Here is a 24,367-nt window from a genome sequence, read left to right as displayed (position 1 = left end):
GACAAATATAATACCGTACAATCTGAGCTGTATATCTCTATGTTGCAACTCTTACTAGATGCTAAACGTACCACAGTGAATGCTACGTGTGCAGGAAAATCATTTCCTCCTAGAGGATTAGAAATTGCAGAAAATGGTTGATTTTAGTTGTAGAGTAGCTGTTTTAATAAACTTAGCATCTAAGTTATTTTGCACTCTTATGTGGGTGTGCATCTGATAAAATCTTCTACTGCACTGTTTGGATTTACAAGATACACTAGTGTCTGAAATTGGTATTAGGGATTTCATTTGACTAAAGATGTGGAGTAGAGCCTTACAAACTGACATCTCTAGTTGGAAGCTCTAGTTCACTGATTATCCAAGGGCCACATGTCACTTTTCCGGGCGCTAATACAGTGCAGTGCACTTTACTAGAGTTTGAAACATTTACCATACACACCTAACTCTACAAAGGGAGTGGTACTATCTACCAATAGAAGGACAAAGTCCTGGTGAGAAGCCGAGGCCCAAATTTTTAAACGTATTTATGCTTTGTTCAGCATTGCAAAACCTAACTGTTTTAGGAGCCTAAGTCTCTTTGCCTCCTAAATCACTTTGGCTATGTCTACACTACAGAATTAGGTCGGATTTATAGAAGCCGGTTTTATAGAAACCGGTTGTATGCAGCCGATTGTGTGTGTCCCCACCTAAAATGCTCTAAGTGCATGAAGTCGGCGGACCGCGTCCACAGTACCGAGGCTAGCGTCGACTTCCGGCGCATTGCACTATGGTACCTATCCCACAGTTCCCGGAGCCTCCGGCGCCCATTGGAATTATGGGTTGAGATCGCAATGCCCGGATGATGCAAAGCAGTGCTGCGAGGGGTTCTGGGTACATTGCGTCAGGCCCCTCCCCCGCCGTCACAGCAACGGCAGACAATAGATTCGCGCCTTTTTACCTGGGTTACCTGTGCAGACAACATACCACGCCAAGCATTGAGCCCGCTCAGCTCAGCTCACCGTCACCATATCTCTTCCGGGTGCCGGCAAACGTGGGACTGCATTGCTAAACAGCAGCAGCAGCTTACTGCCTTTTGGCGGTAGACGGTGCAGCATGACTGGTAGCCTTCATTGGCGATCTGGGTGCTGGCAGCTGTGGGGCTGGCAGCCGTAGGGCTGCATTGCACCAGCCCCTTGCCTTTTGGTAGAAGATGGTTTATTACGATTGGTATCCGTCGTCGTCGTACTGCAGTGGCTGTCGATCATGGGCACCCGGGCAGACAATGATGGTTATCAGTCGTAGTATGCTATTTTCTGCCAGGCGCCCTGCTGGCTCATTGCACGTTAGCAGAGTCGTAGTATGCTATTTTCTGCCAAGTGCCCAGTATTGTCTGCTAAGCACCCAGAAGAGGCCGATGGCGATCTGGGTGCTGGCAGACATGGGGCTGGCAGACGTGGGGCTAGATTGCTACACAGCAGCAACCCCTTGCCTTTTGGGCAGAAGATAGTATATTATGACTGGTATCCGTCGTTGTCACACTGCAGTGGGCATCATATTGTGCAGTAGACCTGAAGGCTTACTGCCAAGCACCCAGTATTTGCTGCCAAGCACCCAGAAAATGCCAAGGGCTATCAGTCATGCTGCGCCGTCGTCTTAAGATGTAAAAAATAGATTTATTCTGTATTCATTTGCTTCCCCCCTCCCTCCTGCTAAACCCAGGCTTTTGAGTTCAATCTTTGGGGGGGGGCATTCTGTGTGACAGTTGTTTGTGTTTCTCCCTGATGCAAAGCCACCTTTCTTGATTTTAATTCCCTGTACCTGTACGCGGTGTCACTCGCCCCTCCCTCCCTCTCTCCCTCCCTCCCTTCTTCCCCTGGTCCGTCAGATACTACTTTCGCGCCTTTTTTCAGACCAGACGCCATAGCCAGCACTGGGATCATGGAGCCCGCTCAGATCACCGCGGCAATTCTGAGCACTATGAACACCACGCGCATTGTCCTGGAAAACATGCAGAGCCTCCTGGACATGCCAAAGCCAAACCAGGACCAGCTGAGGAGGAGGCGATTGCAGCGCGGCGACGATAGTGATGAGGAAATTGACATGGACCTCTCACAAGGCACAGGCCCCAGCAATGTGGAAATCTTGGTGTTACTGGGGCAGGTTCATGCCGTGGACCGCCGATTCTGGGCCCGGGAAACAAGCACAGAGTGGTGGGACCGCATCGTGTTGCAGGTCTGGGACGATGCCCAGTGGCTGCGAAACTTTCGCATGCGTAAGGGCACTTTCATGGAACTTTGTGACTTGCTTTCCCCTGCCCTGAAGCGCCAGAATACCAGGATGAGAGCAGCCCTCACAGTGGAGAAGCGAGTGGCGATAGCCCTGTGGAAGCTTGCAACGCCAGACAGCTACCGGTCAGTCGGGAATCAATTTGGAGTGGGCAAATCTACTGTGGGGGCTGCTGTGATCCAAGTTGCCAGGGCAATGAGAGACCTGGTGATATCAAGGGTAGTGACTCTGGGAAACGTGCAGACCATAGTGGATGGCTTTGCTGCAATGGGATTCCCAAACTGTGGTGGGGCCATAGACGGAACCCATATCCCTATCTTGGCACCGGCGCACCAAGCCGCCGACTACATAAACCGCAAGGGGTACTTTTCAATGCTGCTGCAAGCCCTGGTGGATCACAAGGGACGTTTCACCGACATCAACGTGGGCTGGCCGGGAAGGGTACATGATGCTCGCGTCTTCAGGCAGTCTCTTCTGTTTCGAAAGCTGGAGGAAGGGACTTTCTTCCCGGACCAGAAAATAACCATTGGGGATGTTGAAATGCCTATCGTGATCCTTGGGGACCCAGCCTACCCCTTAATGCCATGGCTCATGAAGCCGTACACAGGCAGCCTGGACAGGAGTCAGGACCTGTTCAACTACAGGCTGAGCAAGTGCCGAATGGTGGTGGAATGTGCATTTGGCCGTTTAAAAGCGCGCTGGCGCAGCTTACTGACTCGCTCAGACCTTAGCGAAAAGAATCTCCCCATTGTTATTGCTGCTTGCTGTGCGCTCCACAATATATGTGAAAGTAAGGGGGAGACATTTATGGCGGGGTGGGAGGTTGAGGCAAATCGCCTGGCCGCTGATTACGCGCAGCCAGACACCAGGGCGGTTAGAGGAGCACAGCAGGGCGCGGTGCGCATCAGAGAAGCGTTGAAAACCAGTTTTGTGACTGGCCAGGCTACGGAGTGAAACTTCTGTTTGTTGCTCCTTGATGAACCCTCTGCCCCTCCCCCACCACCCTGTTAACTCTACTTCCCTGCAAACCAACCACCCCACCCTCCCCTACTACCCTCCCCCCTTCGAGCACCACTTGCAGAGGCAATAAAGTCATTGTTGCTTCACATTCATGCATTCTTTATTAATTCAGCACACAACTAGGGGGATAATTGGAAAGGTAGCCCGGGATGGGTGGGGGAGGAGGGAAGGAAAAGGACACACTCCAATTTAAAACTTTAAAACTTATTGCTATGGAAATCATCTAGGGTGGAGTGAGTGGGTGGCCGAAGGCCCCCCCACCGTGTTCTTGGGCGTCTGAGTGAGGAGGCAATGGGACTTGGGGAGGAGGGCTGTTGGTTACAGAGGGGCTGTAGCGGCGGTCTCTGCTCCTGCTGCCTTTCCTGCAGCTCAACCATACGCAGGAGCATATCACTTTGATGCTCCAGCAGCCGGAGCATCGACTCTTGCTTTCTGATTACAAGTTGACGCCACCTCTCCTCTTCAGCCCGCGTTTCAGCACGCAACTTCTCCTCTTCAGCATGCCACCTCTCCTCTCGCTCATATTGGGCTTTTTTAAAATCAGTCATTGACTGCCTCCACGCATTCAGCTGTGCTCTGTCAGCGTGGGAGGCAGTCTGAAGTTCAGTAAACATTTCATCACGCGTCCTTCGCTTCCTTCTTCGAATATTCACTAGCCTCTGCGAAGGAGTAAGATTTGCAGCTGGTGGAGAAGGGAGAGGTTGTTAAAAAAGATACATTTTAGAGAACAATGGGTAGACTCTTTCACGTTAGATTTTGCTGTTCACAACATCACACAGCACATGTGCTTTCGTTACAAGGTCGCATTTTTCCTCTTATATTGAGAGTCTCCTGGTTTGGTGTGAGAGATCACTCACGCAGTGCCAGGACACAGATTTCAGCTTGCAGGCAGCCATGGTAAGACATATAGTCTTTGGGCTTTTTTAACCTTCTTAACATGTGGGGATGGTTTCAAACAGTTCTGCCCTCATTTCCCATACCAAGCACCCGTGCCATTTAAAATGGGTTTGCAATGTAAAAGGAGGGGCTGCGATTTCAGGTTTAACATGCAGCACAAACCCAACTAACTCCCCTCCCCCTCACACCCAATTCTCTGGGATGGTCACTTCACCCCTCCCCCCCACCGCGTGGTTAACAGCGGGGAATATTTCTGTTCAGCAGACCAGGAAAGGGCACCTCTGAATGTCCCCTTAATAAAATTGCCCCATTTTAACCAGGTGACCGTGAATGATATCACTCTCCTGAGGATAACAAAGAGCGATAAGGAATGGATGTTGTCTGCATGCCAGCAAACACCGGGACCATACGCTGCCATGCTTTGTTATGCAATGATTCCAGACTACGTGCTACTGGCCTGGCGTGGTAAAGTGTCCTACCATGGCGGACGGGATAAGGCAGCCCTCCCCAGAAACCTTTTGCAAAGGCTTTGGGAGTACATGAAGGAGAGCTTTCTGGAGATGTCCCTGGAGGATTTCCGCTCCATCCCCATACATGTTAACAGACTTTTCCAGTAGCTGTACTGGCCGCGATTGCCAGGGCAAATTAATCATTAATCATTAAACACGCTTGTTTTTAAACCATGTGTAATTTTTGCAAAGGTACACTCACCAGAGGTCCCCTGTGTGCCCTCAGGGTCTTGGGTGAGTTCGGGGGTTACTGTTTCCAGGTCCAGGGTGACAAACATATCCTGGCTGTTGGGGTAACTGGTTTCTCCGCTTCCTTGCTGCTGTGAGCTATCTATGTTCTCTCCATCCTCATCTTCCTCGTCCGCCGAACCCTCTTCCCCGTTTGCAGAGAGGGACTCATAGAACACGCTTGGGCTAGTGGTGGCTGCACCCCCTAGAATGGCATGCAGCTCCGCGTAGTAGCGGCATGTTTGCGGCTCTGCCCCGGACCTTCCGTTTGCGTCTCTGACTTTGTGGTAGGCTTGCCTTAGCTCCTTAATTTTCACGCGGCACTGCCGCGCGTCCCTGTTATGGCCTCTGTCCTTCATGGCCTTGGAGATCTTTTCTAATGTTTTGCCGTTTCTTTTACTGTTTCGGAGTTCGGCGAGCACTGCTTCATCTCCCCAGATGGCGATCAGATCCTGTACCTCCCGTTCGGTCCAGGCTGGAGCTCTTCTGCGATCCTGGGACTGGGACTGGGACTCCATCATGGTTACCTGTGCTGATGGGCTCTGCATGGTCACCTGTGCTCTCCACGCTGAGCAAACAGGAAATGAAATTCAAACGTTCGCGGGGCTTTTCCTGTCTACCTGGCCAGTGCATCTGAGATGAGAGTGCTGTCCAGAGCGGTCACAATGAAGCACTGTGGGATAGCTCCCGGAGGCCAGTAATGTCGAATTCCGTCCACACTAACCCAATTCCGACCCCCTAAGGCCGATTTTATCGCTAATCCCCTTGTCGAGGTGGTGTTAGGAAACCGGTTTAAAGGGCCCTTTAAGTCGACAGAAAGGGCTTCGTAGTGTAAACGTGTCCAGGCTTAAGTCGATTTAACGCGGCTAAAGTCGACCTAAACTCGTAGTGTAGACCAGGCCTTTGAAAACTCCTAAGTCAGTTCAGCATTGCAGTGCTGAGTGAAGCAACATTTAAATCCCTTTAAAAATCTAGGCCTTAGTCCCTTGTTATCCTTAGCCTCTGGGAAGGTTAACTAGTCTTTTGCCTTTGCTTCTGGAGGGTCATCATTTGTATCCTCTTCTGCCCAGTAGATGTATAAACTTGAAGTTCTATCAGTATGGTGTAGAGGCTGAATGATTTATTGCCTTATGTAAATGGACTTTGTGGGAGTCTGGTTTTAAGTATGTGCTTTTCTTTCTACTTGTTCTAATTATGATGGGCACAGGTGCTTTCAATTTGAATTCTCAGTGGAAGACTGCTAGCTGTAAAATTTCTTATCCAGGAGATCAGAATGAGTCAATCTTGCTTTTCTTCCCAATACCAGTAGCTATTAACATTTCTCAGTGGAAAAAAATCCTCCAGAAATTTTTTGTTGTGAAAGCATCATAAAATAGGATGAAAGTGAAGAACTTAGTTATATGGACTAATGCTCTTTTGTTATGCAGATAATGACTGTATTACAAATGTGTGAATTCATAGAAATTGCATATCAGAGTAGTATTGGAGTCAGTATTTTTGTTTTGTTTTGTTTTAATTCCTTCCCAATGCAGTAAGGCTATGGGTATGTCTACACTACGGGATTACTCTGATTTTACAGAATTCGATTTTTGGCAACAGATTGTATAAAGTCGAGTGCATGCGGCCACACTAAGCACATTAATTCGGCGGTGTGTGTCCATAGTACCGAGGCTGGCATCGACTTCCGGAGTGTTGCACTGTGGGTAGCTATCCCATAGTTCCCGCAGTCTCCCCTGCCCATTGGAATTCTGGGTTGAGATCCCAATGCCTGATGGGGCAAAAAACATTGTCGCTGGTGGTTCTGGGAACAGTCTCCCCCCTCCCTCCGTGAAAGCAACGGCAGACAACCGTTTCGCGCCTTTTTTCTTGGGTGAACTGTGCAGACGCCATACCACGGCAAGCATGGAGCCCGCTCAGCTCAAGACAGCAGTCATGAACATTGTAAACACCTTGCGCATTATCGTGCAGTTTATGCTGAACCAGAACCTGAAAAACCAGGCGAGGAGGAGGCGGCAACGGCAGCGGGGGGACGACGAGAGTGATGAGGATATGGACACAGAATTCTCTCAAACTGCAGGCCCCAGCGCTTTGGAGATCATGGTGTTAATGGGGCAGGTTCTGTCTATCCGTGGAATGGAGATTCTGGGCCTGGGAAACAAGCACAGACTGGTGGGACCACATAGTGTTGCAGGTCTGGGACGATTCCCAGTGGCTGCGTAACTTTCGCATGCATAAGGGCACTTTCATGGAACTTTGTGACTTGCTTTCCCCTGCCCTGAAGTGCCAGAATACCAAGATAGTGTTAGAGATCACAGATGCAGGGCCGGGCAACAGAATTCGGCTTGCATGCGGCCGTGGTAAGCCATTGTCTTTCGGCTTCTGCAACCATCATAAAAGCAGCCCCCCTGGACAGCACTACTAGTGCAGTAGGGGTCCCTGCCAGTAATGGGGGCAGGCTGTACGTGGGCCAGAGAAGGCACTGTGAAGGCAGAGCAGAGACAGGAGCCATGGGGGCAGATCAGAAGTGGGAGAATCTAGCTGGGGCAAACCTGTGCCCCAGGAATAGTCTGTGCAATGGCTCATAAGAGTGCTTGCAACAGGACCACAAGTTAAGGCAGTGGTCCCCAACCTTTTTTGTCTGGCAGGCGCCAGACGACGACCCACGGAGGACCGTGGCGGCGGACGAGCATCCGCTGAAATGCCGCTGACAAGCGGCAACGTTAATAGGCGTCGCCGCCAAAATGCCGCCCAAAATTGGTGGCATTTCGGCGGCTACGCCTCTGGATGCTGCTGCTTGTCAGTAGCATTTCGGTGGATGCTCATCCGCCAGCCAGTACGCGGGCACATTTAGATGCCCTGGCGGGCACCATGGCGCCCACGGGCACCGCGTTGGGGACCCCTGAGTTAAGGCATCCCTCAACACAAGGATACATCATCTGATCTATGGGATTGCTGTACTGTCTTTACAGTACTGTATTCATTTTCACATCTAGTCCAGTAATCTGCAGTTTTGAATTTAAATAAAAGTGCCCCCAAACTACTCCACACTGAGAAGTGTGCTACGGAATTTGTCTAGTTTTCTTGATTATAATAGTGCAGTGGCAATAGTTGCCTCTTGTTTGAGGCCTAAAAACAACTTATTAAGCATTTAATTATCTGTAGGCTTAAAGTTCCTATAATAGCAGAGCAGAAGGCAAATGAATGACTTGGTCTTCCATTACCAAACATAGGCAAAACTACTGAAGTCACAACCTCTCACAAAACTTTCACTGCAATAGGCACCAGAATTTATCCTAATTTTCCTGTAATATAAGGATAGTTTTATAAATATACTAAAAGTAATAACTGTTTGACAGTAAGGAATTACAACAGCTCTTGTTTGAAGCCTCCTTGGTGGCAACAATAGAAAAAAGATAATGGTTTGGAGAGAGAATTTCTATGTTTCTAATAAATATATAATGGGAGGAAAACTAAAATGCCATTTTTGGCCAAAAATGCACTTGGGATTTGGTTCCATGGTTATGTCACTAGAAACCCTTTGAAGGGTATTGAAGTCTTGTAGATTACAGTTGTTTAATCTACTCCATTCTTCAGCCAATACTTAAGAGGGGAAAGAAGTTAATATTACTCAGTTCGCTTGGCAGTCTGAATACTCTGCAAACTGTGTACAGTAGCTAGCCCAATGCATCTAACAATATACTGCCCCAAGTAAGTATAGCAGTTGTTAAAGAGAACTGGAAATGTTGAATATTCATAATGGGGAGTAGGGGAAGTCATAAATGAAAATGTAACCTTCTTCATTTAGATGGTGGAGTGGCTTTTATAATACTGTTTAGAAATGACCCTTATAGGCTCAGTTCCCCCCCAAAATTGGGTTCTAAGCTACAGAAAACTTGTATGAACTCTGGTCTAATTTTATTATCAGCTGAACTGAACCTTCATCTTAAATGTTTCTCTTCTATAAAATACAGTATGTTTAAGAAATAAAAGTTGCTTTAGAATGACGTGCATTTGCTGTGTACATCAGCCCTTAAAATAACACCCTTGGTATGATTGCAGGTTCTCCTATGGCTGCTAACTTTCTTATAGATAGCAGAATCTACCCTTTTTTCCTTCAGATGTGTTCACAAACCACCCATTACAATGTTAAATAGAATGCATCTGTTTGTGTATGTGCACTTAATCATGCTTCCAAGATGAGTTAAAACAGATTTACCTACCACTAGTTTAAATTTAAGTGGAATTTGGAATCCTGATCTTCCATAAATGGAAAAAAGTTCCTAATTGTAGAAATAGCTTGTAATGTAACGCCAGTAATCCAGATTTAGGTTCTAAACAGGAACCATAAAAGGGACAGAAAAAAATTAAGATACAATATTGTAGCATTTGGGACTATGTTCCAAAAGGTGATATAAGAGAAGGGTCCTACATCTAATCAGGAATAGTGGAAGAATGAATAGAATTTCCTAGAGCTGCCTAAAATTTTGCTATAGCCAGCTTCTTTCAAAGTCTCTGTTCTTTTAACTACAGAAGGGAAATTTATGTATGTGCTTTACTGTTACTGAAGTATATATTTTCTTTTGGGCAGAGGCCTGTTGGAGGCATCTTCCATCACCACCTTCGGTATATTTGGGCTGAGTCAAACTCAATTCCAGAAATGGATATCAGTCACAAATAAGATACAGGGCATGCAGTGGCGCTGAATACCTACAAACAAAGAGATTTCAGGAAATAACAATGAGACTTGAATTATAATTCTGTTTGAAGTTAGTCTCCATAAAAGAGTTTTGAGTTGTGAGAAAACAGGTCTTATCTGAAGGGAGGAAAATCTTGTTTTTCCTGGGCCATATTCCTCACACAATCGGGGAGAGGCAGGAAGAAAGATAATTGAGACAGTTCTCTGCTAATGTAGAACATGGAGTCCACCATTCGTTAGCCAGTAAAAGTGCCAGTCATATTTGAAGATAAGCTCTGTTTGTGCTACCTCAAAGCCACTGATTATTCAAGCAGCTAAAAGCCATTAAGTTAGAGGATGAAGACTTGGAAGGAGTTAGTTCATGTGCTGTTGCATGGACAGCATAAAGGATACCCATCGTTTTTATGTGCTTCCATGATGATTTGTCCTGAACCAAATCTGGCACGTTGGAGTGGGATGCCTGTGTGGAACAGGTGTCTGTCATTCAGCCATCATGTTTTAGGTCTGGGATTTTTCATCTTGCTTTCACTGGGTCAATGTCAAAGATGACTTTTGCAGGGAAGTTGGTAGGCATTCAGAGCAGCTGACTACACCACTTTGGAAAGAAGGATCTGTTCATTCTACTTGAATTTTTACCATTTGATGTTTTCAATCATTTGGAGATGCTTCATGTGACTGGTGTCCAACTTCTTTTCAGTCTTAACAGTATAGGCCATGTTTCAGTCCCATATGTCAAAAAACTGACCACTGAAGCATTTATATAATCCTCAGCTTTGTGTCTACTTATCTTAGTAGCCCAGGTTGATATTCTGGTTTTGAAAACTGAGAAAGGAGGTGCAGAATTGAACTTAATTTGTTTTAAGTTATGTGAAGTTACTTTACTTTTAAAGTCCACCAACTAATTTAACCTGGGTTTCCCTTTATTTTTGCTCTTAAATGTTCACACAGAGAAAAGGCCCTCAGAAACTCTATTGCAGAAACTCTGAATATATTATTTTACTTGTTTTTACTTTACTATTTTACTTACCTCACCGAACCCAAAACCAACCTGAGGACTTGCTAGATAATTTAGTATCATGATACAGCTCATAGATAAATTACTAGCTTTTGAATAAGGGATATTTTACAAAGTTTACTTTTCTTATATAGTCTTTCAGTGTTGATGCTGGAAGTTATTCTACATTAATACTGCTTTCTGGAGAAAAATTTAAAATGTTGTCAAGGCTGAATCCCCACTCTGTCACTTCTAGTGCAGAAAGTGCGGGGGGGCCTGCAAGGATTCTAAAAATTAATACTTCTCATTCCAGGCTTGTATTAAACTCCCAAGGTTACAGCTTTTCTCTGACCTTGGCTTGGTAAACACTGCCACCACCCAAATGCAAAAACCCCCTTGGACCCAGCAAGGAGCACTTGGGAATTCTTCCCTGTGGGGTACCCTCAAGCCCTTTTACCCCCCCTTCACCCCCCTTCTCCCCCAAGGAAGAGCTGAGAAAGAAAACAAAGGAAATTAGCTGTTACCACCAGCTAATCAAACCGCATATGCACAAACCTCTTAGGACACCAAAAATCCAATTCCTTCTTGAAAAAGGTAAATTTGATTAAAACAAAAAGAAAATAAATACATCTGGAACTTAGGCTGTTGCTAGATTTTAAATGAGCAATTCCAAATATTAAGCACCCAAAATAGCTTTCTTGGGGGTTCAGCTTAAAGGTTACAAGCGCAAAAAAAAAAAAAAAAAAAGAAACAAGGGTTAGCACAGAGGAGATCCACAAGCCAAAATAAAGAATAAACCTGATCGCGCTTATCTAAATGTTCCCTATCCAAATAATTACTTCTAGGTATGGAAGATAATTTTTCATACCTGGTTCAAACCTTACACAGCATTCCTGCTTATAGCATTGCTGCTCTGTCCCTGCAGCCCAGAGAACAGACAAAGAGAGAGTTTCTTTCCCAATTTTAAAAAGTTCTACCTTCCCATTGGCTCTCTTGGTCAGGTGCCCACTCCTTTTCTTTTACCTGTGGGCTTGTTAACCCTTTACAGGTAAAGCAAGCAGACCCAAAGGGATTTTACAGCTAGCTGGCTGGCTGGGTGTCCATCAAAGGGAGCTACTTCCCTCTCCCCCACCTTCATGTATCATACATGTAGTCTTGAGCTTCAATACAACTATACAAACGCTATATTAAAGAAATGTTAAGGTTGAAAAGTCAAGTACTCAAAGGTTAAGAAAAGCCAGAATTAAGGTTGCACGTTCCACTTTAATTTTGCCCGTGGGGGGTGTGTGTGTGCGCGTGCGCATTATGATTGTCTTTAATTTCCATGATCACGGTTTCCCACAGGACCCCCTGCCTCATTCAGTGTACAGGTGACTTACAACTTGATCAAACTTGAGCAGATTTTCTCAGGCAACAAAAGGCACGTCCCTAGCACCAGGCTATATTATGCTCCCAAGAGAATCCTCTTACTGAACCGCCATTGAAGCTGCCCAAATCCTGCCCCAAGGAATTATCCAGGGTAGTAAACTGCTTAATCAATCCTGAATGCCTATAACCTGTATCAGAGCTGAGTTACTAAGCACTGCAAATAACTATTGACCAACTTTACTGAAATAGTCATGTGTATGCAGGTAGTCTTCTCAAACAGCATGGATTCTCTCTGCCTGAAACCACCAACCAACAGCCTCCCCTGCATTCCCAGAGTATAGTACATTCACTCATGAAGACGTTCTGGGTGCTCTAAAAAGAGTCCTGACCCAAGACTTGCGAATCTACCCCATGCCCTTCCTGGCTCTTGAAAGAGAGTCATGAATAACTGGGTGCCACTTAAGACTAAAATAGCCAATGCATCTTTCAGAGAAGGACTCTTCCCTTCCTCTTTCAAACATGCAATAGTCTGACCAACGCTGAAGAACCCCACCATGGATACTTAGACCTAGCCAACTATTCCCAGTGTCAAACCTCCTATTCCTGAGCAAGCTCACAGAGAAACTAACAAAAAGCCAATGACAAGCTCATCTAACTGAAGCTACCATTCTGTACCTGGAGTAGTCTGGATTTAGGCCAGGATGTGGAACTGAAACTGCTTTAGTGGAACTAATGGATGAATAATCAGTGGATAGAGAACAGACATCCATTCTCATCCTCCTGTACCTCTTTTCCACATTCAACACATGACCATGTTATACTGCTGTATCGCCTGAGAGAGAGATGGTGGGGTCCAGAGTAATGCACTAAAATGGTTTGAATATTTCCTGGAGGGATTCACCCAACAAGTAGTGATGGGAAACTGCATCTCCACCACTAGACCCCTCACTTGTAGAGTTCTACAAGGACAGTTCTCTCTCCAGTCCTTTTCAACATCTGCATGCAACCACTAGGTCAGGGGTGGCCAACCTGTGGCTCTTCAGAAGTTAATATGCGGCTCCTTACCTAGGCACTGATTCTGGGGCTGGAGCTATAGATGCTAACTTTCCAATGTGCTGGGGGGTGCTCACTGCTCACCCCCCTGCTCTGTCTCAAGGCCCCTTCCCCTGAGCCTGCCATACCCTCGCTCCTCCTCCTTTCCCCCCATAGCCTCCTGTGCACGTGAAACAGCTGATTGCAGTGGGCAGGTGGAGTAGGTTCTGATTAGTGGGGGCTGCCAGCAGGTGGGAGGTGCTGGGGAGCAGATGGGGGGCTGCTGGTGTATTACTGTGGCTCTTTGGCAATGTACATTGGTAAATTCTGGCTCCTTCTCAGGCTCAGGTTGGCCACCCCTGCACTAGGTGAACTGGTCAGACAACATGGAATCAAGTGCCAGTAATATGCAGATGACTCACAGCTCATCTTATCCTTCACCACATATGCCCAAATCACTGCCACCAAGAAGGCCTAGTGTTTGGATGAGTTCAGCTCATGTATGAACAGCAGCTGGATGAAGCGAAAACTAAGCAAAACAGAGATGGTGCTGGTGGGCAGAGTTTTCAGCCACGGTGCATTCTCTTTTGATTGAAGTTCACATCCACAATTAGTCAATTCAGTCCATGGTCTAGGATTACTCTTGGATTCCTTGCTGACACTGAGCTCTCACATAGCAACAGCCATGAGTAACACTCATGAATAACATCTCTGGTTGGCTAGGAGACTGCCACATCCTGTTGGACAACGACCTGGCCTCAGTTGTTCATGTCTTTGTCACCTCTCAGCTGGACTACAGCAATGTAGTATACCTGGACATGAAACCTTCAGTATTTAGCAAATTCCAACTAATATATAAACTGCAGTATGCTTCCTCAGCAGCACAGGCACATCACACCCATACTCTGCTCTCTACAGTGGCTTCCCACAGAATTTTGAATCAAGTTGAAGGTCTCAGTCCTTATCTTCAATACACCCCATGGCCTGGGCCCAAGATACTTAAACGTTCATCTTAAGCTCTGGTAAAAAGACCATGGTCAGCAGCTTCACTCCTCTGACACAATGGAACGCAACAATAAGGGTAAAGCTCGTCTGTGTGGGAGACCAAACTTTCTCGGAGGGCGATCTGAAACTGGAATGAATTCTCCCAAGAGCTAAGGCCCCCACGAACCTTACCACTTTACCCTCCAAGTACAAGGCACATTTTTTTTTACCTTGCCTTCTCGAATATAAACGCATAGTGTTTTTTTTTTAACTTTAATACAATTTTGCTAACCAAAACAAGATGCTTCACTACATATGCTGCTTCTGGTGAGAGGATGAGATCCGACAGGTGACAGCTGTCTTGCTTAATGTGCTACTGGAATGCTCTCAGATGAGTACAGTATAAAAACCTATCTAGAATAGACATTCCTTTGTCCTGATGTTGATGATGATTGTATCATTGCATGCTTGTTGCATTCCTTTGTTTTTGCTTTTGTATGTTTAAAAAATAAGTTCTTAAAATAGCATTTACTAGAAGAAATTGGTGTCAGACTACAATTTGATCACCTATTGTAACTTTGAAAGAGGTCAGTTATATCCATTACACTGTTGGAAAGCTGTTGAAACCCCCCAAATTTATTCTTGGGGGGGGACACTTTATTTTACTGTCTGCCCCAGTTATATGTGTGCTCATACCGATTTAGCAGTGCCAAATAAGTATTTTATGTTTCTAGCAAATGTAAAACAGGAAGAAAACTAAAATGCAGTATTTTTTGGCAAAAACATTATTCTAGTTTTTAACCATGTACAGCAGTTTCAGAAATGTACTTTAATGTCACAGACAACTTCTGTTGCATAGTTTTTTTTTCTTATTCATTACTGACAGGTTAATGCCCCCATCTATGGAATTTGGAGTTGTTCCAATGATGGTGGATGCACCAGAACTAAGTCCCCACCCTTCAGCTCAGGTCATCAGATTTTCTGCCTCCAGCAGCAGGTAGTTCATTTTCTTCTTCATTTTTGTACATTAGCAATGTATGTTTCTTCTCCCCTTACCCCCTTGGTTTGGGTTTTTGGTAACAGGGTGGCTTCAATAATTCAATGCTGCAGCATCTCTTAGGCATTCTTCTGCCCCCATTTGGGCATGGCAGAGCTGGCCTGCAAACACTGAGCTAAATCTATGTGAGGTAGCATTTACAGACTTTACAGAGGATGTATTATGCCCTACCTGCTCACAGCCAGACAACCCTTGTGCTGCCGGAGCATGGGTCTCAGTTGGAACAGTATGTTGGGTCTCACCTCTTGCCCCAAGGAGCATGACTCAACATAAAAGACCAATCAGAAGCTTCTGAACATTTTAGGAAGATAATCTAAGGATGAGAAGCACACTATCTGGCTAGCTCAAGGGGGTAAGTCCTGCAACCGACCTGGGCTGGAGGGGAGGAAACCCTGAAAGGATTCATAACAACCCCCCCCGTCCCCCCAGATACCAAACTGGGTTCTCAACTCCCTGGGGGAAGAAGCACAGGGTTCCCTACAAAATTAGGTATTTTATTCAAATCACATTGAATGCCCCTCTGTGGGAAGGCAAGTACAAACCACATGATGAAAGTTAACCTGATTTTTTTTTTTTTACTCTAATCCTTGCATACTCACTATGAAAGCAAGCATTGCAGAGGAGAAGCAAATTCCAGAATCTGGGTACACATACTTTCAGTTCATTTGGGCAGCTGTATCTGATGTCTGAACCAACCTCCTTGCACCCCCAAAACCCCTAAAACCATGGCCAAATGGGATCAGACCAGTGATCCATCAAGTCCAATATTCTGTCTGATAGTGGTTAGTACCAGTTGCTTCAGAAACAGGTGGAAAAATCATGTAGCAGGCAACTGTGGTGTTCACAAGGGAAGTTTCCTCCTACCTTCGGTTAGAAGTTAGCTTATAATTAAGGTATGAGTGTTTATATCTCTCCCAAAACTGGGGAGTAATAGGGGTCAAAGCTTTTCCGTGGCAATGCAAATAACATCCTTGGCAGAGAACAATCTGTTACCTTTCCAGACAATTTACATAAAGGATAGAGAAAAGAAGGAAGCGTTTAAGTCCTCCTCCTAGTCCTCAACTGGTTCAAAATGCACTTTGGACTTGCAAGCTAGTCCAGGAGCTCTCACTGCACCAGCAGAAAAGACCAGATTTCCTGAAGCAGGGACTCCTTCATCTGAACCAGGAATACCTATAATTAACAACCAGGGCATCAGAACAGAAGTGTAGTTCTGCATAGATTTTTCCATTAGCCTCTGATACAGTTTGGTATCCATGCAGAACTCAGCCAGGAAATTTCTTTCATTGGTTTGGTCAGACTACTTAAGATTCTCACATTAGCCCTTTTGGACACAGCGAACTTGCGTTCAGCTGATTGTTCACCACAACCCCACATCTTCAGCGTGACTGCTTCCCAGGCTATAATCCCCCATCTTGTAAGGATGGCTGTGGCCTTCGTTCTTTGTTCCTAGCTGTATACGTGCATACTGTTTGCTTGTGCCCCCACGTTACCAACTGATCCATATTGCTCTGTATCAGTAATCTCCTTTATCTACCACTTCCCCAATTTTTATGTCATTTTCAAATTTTATCAGTGATGATTTGTTTTCTTTCAAGTCATTAAATAGTGTAGGACCATGAACTGATCTGTGCGGGACCCCACTTGGAACTCACCACTTAGTGATAGATCTCAAAATGTAACTGTAAATGTGAAATCATAAGTTAGGCACCTTTTAATCCATTTAATGTGGACCACATTAATTTTATACCATTCTATTTTTATCAAAATGTTATGAAGTACCAAATCAAATGCCTTACAGCAGTCTTAAATATATGACCTTGTCTGAGGAAGATTTGCAAGTAAGGTTCCATTCCTTTGCAGCAGCATCCTTTTGTAGGAGGCTCCTAATGTTCCCACATAATTCCTTGCTTTATATGGGGGAACTTCCATTCCTACTTATTACTCTACTATACTGCTTATTGTTGTCCTGCTTCTGTGATTCACTGCTTTCTGGTCACTGCTTCCCATTAGTGAGAATGAGGAGAGCAGGTGTGGACCAGAATGGGGAGAAGAAAAAATGTTTATTTTTATTTATTGATTGATTGGTATTAGCTTCATTTCTCATCTCATTCCACCCATCTAGTAGTTTGGTAAATGAACAAAATACAAACTGAATTTTTTTCTAAAGAGAGAGAGACATATAATTGTCTTAAGGTTAATTAATACATTATGTCAAGTTGTTGTCTTAATGCTAATGGGTAGCTGGAGCATTTCTTCAGCTTTGGGAGAACTCTTAGTGGTCTAATCTGAAGAGCAGGGCATAAATCCTGGAGCCTCCAGCAACAACACTGGATAGTCTCTGAATTACATAGGTAGGTGGCATTAACCTATTAGAGATGAATAAGGAGAGAAGCTGCTAATACAGAGTAAACTATCAGGTAAGAAATTTGCCATTGCTTGTGCTGCATAGATTTTGCTAAAATTTAAACATAATGACAGTTCTGTAGAATTTGAACTATAAATCCTTATTGTATTTCAATAGGACTGGGCAATAAGACAAGCTGTACAGACCGAGCCCCAAAATCATTGTACATGAACACTAAAACATAACTGCAGAGACTGGGATGCAGCATGTCTGCCTTTGTATTGCTCTCTATAACAGTGTTACTATGTAGTACAGCCTCAGTGGTGGTATTGATTTATTTGTAAATTTAAACATATTTTGTGTTTAGTAAACTGTATCTTAAGACTGGATGGTCCTTTGTCCTGTGCCAGTTGTGCCATCACTATACTGCACAAGAAACCACCCTGTGCTCCTGTACAGGACTGGGCAAAGCCCAGTACTTTCATTCCCCTGAATGCAAATTCTAAATAAGGATAGAAATGACAACACTAGCCTCCCAGAGGCTCATACACATGGCTACCAATTCAGGGCTTTGGCTTAAAAGCACACCAGGCTCTTTAGTCTTCCAGAGACCATAGATATAATTGCATCAAACATACACTTTTGTGGTATTCTTTCCTGAAAAGATGCTGCTGTTTTCTGATAGTGTCATGCCACCTCATGTACTGTGAGAGGGTTATCACTGCTGATACATTCAATATAAAGATCTTTTCTGGCTCCATGGGAGGAAGGGGCTGCCATAAAATCTCCTTTTTAGATCTGGAAAAATGTAGCTAAGCAATGTTCCTCTGAACAGCGTATCAGTACCTCAACTGCAGTAATGAAATGATTGCACTTGAGGCAAGTTGGTGTACCATTGGTGTCTTGTGACACTCTTAATGTATACTATACAGAACAACTTAGAAAGGAAGCATTGTCTGTCTGACTGAAGAACCAAGTATCAATTTTTGTTATAAGAGACACTGAATTATTCATTCACTATCCTACCTCTTCTGTTTTACTGTTTCTTATGCAGTATTCCTTTGTTATTCACTCATTGCACGTATGACCCTGGAACAGAGAATTTTTCATATCTCCTCATCTTGGTAACCAGAAAGTTAATTCTGATTAGGCATGTTTCTTTAGTCATGTTAATGTTTTTTTTAAAACAAACAAACAAAAAACACCGCCTTCCAATTAGCCATGTTCCAAACCAGCTGCTAAATTTTTATAAGACTTTTAAAAATTCTCTAAATTTTCTAAATACTAATTTTATTAGTGTTTAAATATTGATGTACTCTTCTACACCCATTCTTATGCTGCTTTTTGGAATCTTCACAGATGAAAATAAGTAAAATTCCAGAAGTATCATTAGCTTTCTCCAGAAAATAGTTCACCTGAATTTTTTAGGCATAGGACAAATACGGATTTTGGAAGTTGGATGCAACTTATTTAAGTTCATGAAGTTTCACAGGTATACACCAGGTCTGTCTGGTCCAATAATTAAACCCATAACTAACTTAGAGGATTGGACACTTCCTGTTTACCCTACTGTTGTGGTTTGCAGTCACTGGAAAATGCTAACAATGAATTTAAATGAATAACTAGATCAGGGGTCAGCAACTATTGGCCGTGGTTTGCCGTCCTAGGCCAATGGGGGCTGTGGGAAGCGGCGCGGGATGAGGGATGTGCTGGCCGCGGCTTCTCGCCTCCCCCATTGGCCTGGAGCAGCAAACCGCGGCCAGTGGGAGCCGCAATCGGCCGAACTGCTGACGCGGCAGGTAAACAAACTGGCCCAGCCCTGGTGAGCCACGTGCCAGAGGTTGCCGACCCCTGAACTAGATCAAAGAGAGCAAAATGAAGACTGGTTGCTCCCTAACTACCCAATCTAACCCAAAACATTTAACATATTAAATTGGAATCAGAAAAACTTAGCTCCTTACTTAACATGAACTAATCATTTCTTGTTTTAAATTATATATTCAACTTCCTCCAGCGTTGCTAAAGCTAAATTTTGAACTAATGGATACCACAATTGTCCTGTCAAAAGCTAGATGCTGTTAAGCTGTAAAAATGTCCCTCTCAAATCTCCAAAAAAGTGCTGCTCCTGAAATCAGCGATTCATTCCAACATCAATGATTGGTCAGCTTCAAACAACAAAAATGGTCCTTCAGAATGCAAGCACAAAGACAGCCTTTAATTATAGCAGTCGCTGTGTGCTCAAGTTATAATAAAGCTGTAATCCTTTGGGTGGACATGTCTGTAATATCTCTGCTTGTGCCACACTTGTCACTTCAAACAGTTTTCTTAGCTGAAATCCATAAAATAGAATTGGTAATATCAGGTGACCTTAATTTCTCTAAATTGGAGGCCTCATGTTCCAAATGACTGCACTAAGTAAAAACTTTGTTGATCTGGGGAAAATGTCAAATTACTTTTTCCCCCCTATACTCTTCAGTTCATAATGAAGGGTACCAAATTTAAGATTCTAGCTTAATTAGAAAATGAAAATTATGTAATGCACCCCTTTATCTATACAATATACTTCCAATTATCCAGATAGCATGGGGGACACTTATTTTATTTGGGTAATTGGGAGTTTGGATAATTGAGAGGGCAGGAACTATTCAGCAGTGAGGTATCCGCAGCTGGAGGTTTGTCCTCCTCAGTCCTGGCTGGTGGTCTCTGCCCCACCACGACTGCAGCCTCCTCCTTGCCCACCTCGTGCCTTCAGGGATCAGGTGTCACAAGCCTTGTGGCATCATAGGGAGTCCTCAGCAGAACTGCAGTCGCAGCCCTGCTCACTGTCTTCTACGGAGGGCTTCCTGTGGTGCCCTAGGAACCAGTCAGCAGTAGAGTGGTCACTCCTGCATCCCGGAGCCTGTCGTTCTCCTTGCAGTCCTGGCCGGGGGCCTCTGCTCTATTATCCGAACATCTGCAATGTCCGAATCTTTGCGTTGTCCCCCATCATGAGACACATTACCTCTGCAATAAGTATCTCATGGTGTGAGACAAAAGTGATTCAGTTAATGTGGAAGTTGGGGTAATAGAGTTTTAGGTAAATGGGAGCATACTGTAATAGTTAAATTACTATGAACTGCTTCTCAGAAGTTAGTTCAGCAGGAAGTGTTGTTGCATTGTTAAATAAGACTAGCTTGCAGTCCTTCAGCTGATAGATAAGGATAAAATTTTCAGTTCTGATTTAGTGCATAGTAACCAACTGACTATCTAAAGGGCATGTTTTTACATAAGAACAGCTATACTGGGTCAGACCAGTGGTGCATCTAGCCCAGTATCCTGTATTCCAACAGTGGCTGGTGCCAGATGCTTCAGAGGGAATGAACAAAACTGGGCAATTACCCTGACCATCTTGGTTAATAGACGTAGATCAGGGGTCTCAAACACACAGCCCGCGGGGTTATTTCCTGCAGCCGCCAAACTCCCCTCACCCGCCCCCCCCCTCTTCCCCCAGCGCGACGCGTCCCCGCTCCTCTGCCTCTACCTCCAGGCACTTCCCGCAGACAAACAGCTGTTTGGCGGTGCTTAGCGCTTTCTGGGGGGAGGAGCGGGGAACCGCACGTGCTCAGGGTAGGAGGTGGAGAAGAGGCGGGACAGGGGTGGGGATTTGGGGAAGGGGTTGGAATAGGGGTAGGGAGGGGGCGAGTTGGGGTGGGGACTTTGGGGAAGGGGTTGGAATGGGGACAGGAAGAGGCGGGGCGGGGCCTTATGGAAGAGGTGCAGTGGGGGTGGGGCCGGGGACAGTGGGGTTGGGGCTTTTGTACCTTTATATGAAAAGGTGTCAGTGATGTGGCCCTCAGGCCAATGTACTAGTCCTCATGTGGCCTTCGTGGTGATTTGAGTTTGAGATCCCTGACATAGATGGACCTATCCTCCATGAACTTAACTAATTCTTTTTTTAACCCAGTTATACTTTTGGCCTTCATGACATCCTCTGGTAGTGAGTTCCACAGGTGACTGAATTGTGTGACAAAGTACTTCCTTTTGTTTGTTTTAAACCTGCTACCTATTCATTTCATTGGGTGACCCCTAGTTCCTGTGTTATTTGAAGGGGTAAATAACACTTCCTTATTCAATTTCTCCACGCCATTCAATATTTTATAGATCTTTATCAGATCCTTCCCCCATTCATCTCTTTTCCAAACTGAACAGTCCCAGTCTTCTTAGTCTCTCCTCATATGGAAGCTGCTATATAGCCCTAATTTGTCTTTGTTGCTCTTCTCTGTACGTTTTCCAATTCCAATCTCTTTTTTGGGATGAGGCAACCATATTCAAAGTGTGGGTGTACCATGGATTTATCTTATTTTCTCTCTTGTATGGTTCAGAACATTGTTTGCTTTTTTGACTGCTACTGTATGTTGAACAGATGTTTTCAGAGAACTATTCACAATGACTCTAAGATCTTTCTTGAGTGCTAATTTAGATCTTATAATTTAGTATGTATAGTTGGGATTGTTTTCCAGTGTGCATTACTTTGCATTTGTCAACACTGAATTTCATCTGTTTTATTGCTCAGTCACCGAGTTTTGTGAGATCTCTTTGTGACTTCACAATCTGTGTTGGACTTAACTATCTTGAGTAATTTTGTATCATCTGCAAACTTTACCACTTCACTGTTTAACCCTTTTTACAGCACAGGTTCCAGTACAGATCCTTGGGGGACCCTGCTATTTACCTTCTCCACTGTGAAAACTGGCCATTTATTCCTATCCTTTGTTTCCTATCTTTTAACCAGTTACTGATCCAGGAAAGGACTTTCTTATCCCATGACTGCGTACTTTGCTTAAGAGCCATTGGTGAGGGACCTTGTCAAAGGCTTTCTGAAAGTCCAAGTACACTATATCCACTGGATCACCCTTGACCACATGTTTATTGCCCCCCCCCCCCTCAAAGAATTTCAGTAGATTGAGGCATGCTTTCCCTTTACAAAAGCAGTGTTGATTTGTCCCCAACATATCATGTCCATCTGTGTCTCTGATAATTTTCAACCAATGTGTCTGGTACTGAAGTTAGGCTTACTGGCTGTAAATGCCAGGATTGCCTCTGGAGCCTTTTTAAAAAGTTGGTGTTACATTAGATAGTCTCCAGTCATCTGGTACAGAGGCTGATTTAAGCGAGTACTCATGTTCTTTTTACACCAAAGTTAGTAGTTCTGCAATTTCCTATTTTGAGTTTCTTCAGAACTCTTGGGTAAATGCTGTCTGGTCTGACTTATGGTTAAATTTATCCACTTGTTGCAGAACCACCTCTATTGATGCCTTAGTCTGAGACAGTTCCTCAGGTTTGTCACCGAAAAAGAATGGCACAGATGTGGGAATCTCCCTCCCATCCTCTGCAGTGAAGACTGATGCAAAGAATTCATGTACCTTCCCCACAGTGGCCTTGTCTTCCTTGAGTGCTCCTTTAGTACATTCATTGTCCATTGGCCCCACTGACTGTTTTATTCCTGGGGGAATTCTGCACCACTGTGCATGTGCAGAATTTAGGTCCCCTGAAGATTTCTCTCCCACCCCATTGAGCCCCACTTCCCCAGCATCTGGACCCCCGAACTCCACACACCCAGACCCACCCACTAAGCTCTATCCCCCTTCACACCCAGATCCCCCCTGCTGAGACCCAACCACCTTCACCTGGACCCCCCCTGCAGAGTCCTATTACCATTGCATTCAGTCCCCTCCGCACCCAGATCCCCCATTGAGCCACCCGGACCCAGATTGCCCCATGCTGAACCTTCTCAACCCACACCTGGATCCCCCCATGCTAAGCCCTTCCATATTTGGATCCTGTCTTGCTGAGCCTGCCTCCCACAGTTGGTACACCCGGCATGGAGGGGCAGGGCTCTTGGGTGTTTCTGAGGCGGGCCCAATCCTTGCACTGTCACGATTGGGTGCAGCCTCACTGCTGAGTCCATGTCCCCGAGTGTGTGTGTGTGGGAGCTGCACAGTGATCTTTGTGCTGCCAGTGACCTGTGCTCCCCAATACTATGCTGGAGCCTCCACATTTATTTGACAAATAAAATTTGCAGAATTTTAAAATATTGTGCGCAGAGTTTTATTTTTGGTGCAGAATTTTTCATTTTTTGGCTCAGAATCCACTCGAGTATTGTTTGGCAGGCTTTCTGCTTCTGGTGTACTTAATTAATTTTGCGTTTAGTTTTTGTCTTTTGCTAGTTGTTCTTCAGTTCTGTTTTGGCCTGCCTAATTGTACTTTTACACTTGACTTGCCAAAGTTTGTTCCTTTTATTTTCTTCAGTAGGATTTGACTTCCAGTTTTTAAAGGATGTCTTTTTATCTCTAATTTACTCTTTAACTCTGTGTAGCCATAGTGACATTGTTTTGGTCTTTTTTTAACTTTTTTTTTATTTGGGGGATACATTTACTTTGAGCCCCTATTATGGTGTGTTTAATCCGTTTCCATGCAGCTTGCAGGCATCTCACTCTTGTTACTGTTCCTTTTTATTGCCATTTAACTAGTTTCCTCATTTTTATGCAGTTCCTCTTTTTGATGTTTAGATGCTACTTTGGTGGCTTTCATTGGTATTTTCCCCCCTACAAGGATGTTAAATTTAATTACATTGTGATTGCCATTTACGATCAGTTACTAGTGGATTGTGGATACTTCTGCTTGTTGGAGCTGCCCCTTCCCTTACTGTCACTGAACTTCAGAAACCTTCTGAGAAGCAAAACCTGTTGAGGCCATGCAAGTGCTGTCTTTTGGCCCTGAGCATGTGGAGTCAAAACTGTGTGGCCCCAAATGCCTCAGTGCCTCTTTTCTCTATCTTGCTGTAGAAAAACTGTTGATTGTGATGAGCCCTGGGGGTGAGTTTAGGATTGACAATAAGTAAACATGTTTTCAAAAGTGTTAAACCAAATCTGCGCTAGTGTTTAAAACCATGATAGTTACTGTTAGCTAATTCTTCAACAAAAAAACGTTA

At 44.6% G+C, this 24,367-nt stretch overlaps 1 protein-coding gene across 1 annotated transcript in view; it reads left to right on the top strand.

Moving 5' to 3' along the window:
- LOC112110504 (serine/threonine-protein phosphatase 2A regulatory subunit B'' subunit beta) overlaps window positions 1–24,367 on the top strand; it is a gene marked incomplete at its 3' end in the record, with an annotated part of 69,258 nt that overhangs the window by 3,697 nt on the left and 41,194 nt on the right. Inside the window, exon 3 of the mRNA XM_026649251.1 lies at window positions 14,880–14,990. Within this exon, the coding sequence (XP_026505036.1) occupies window positions 14,880–14,990 (111 nt within the window). The remainder of the gene's footprint in view (window positions 1–14,879; window positions 14,991–24,367) is intronic.

The sequence above is a fragment of the Terrapene carolina genome, unplaced genomic scaffold, assembly GCF_002925995.2.
Source record: "Terrapene carolina triunguis isolate 2854851 unplaced genomic scaffold, T_m_triunguis-2.0 Scaffold23, whole genome shotgun sequence".
Taxonomy (NCBI): Eukaryota; Metazoa; Chordata; order Testudines; family Emydidae; genus Terrapene; species Terrapene triunguis.
Note: the sequence above shows the minus strand (reverse complement) of the source record. Positions and strands in the feature narration are given on the sequence as shown.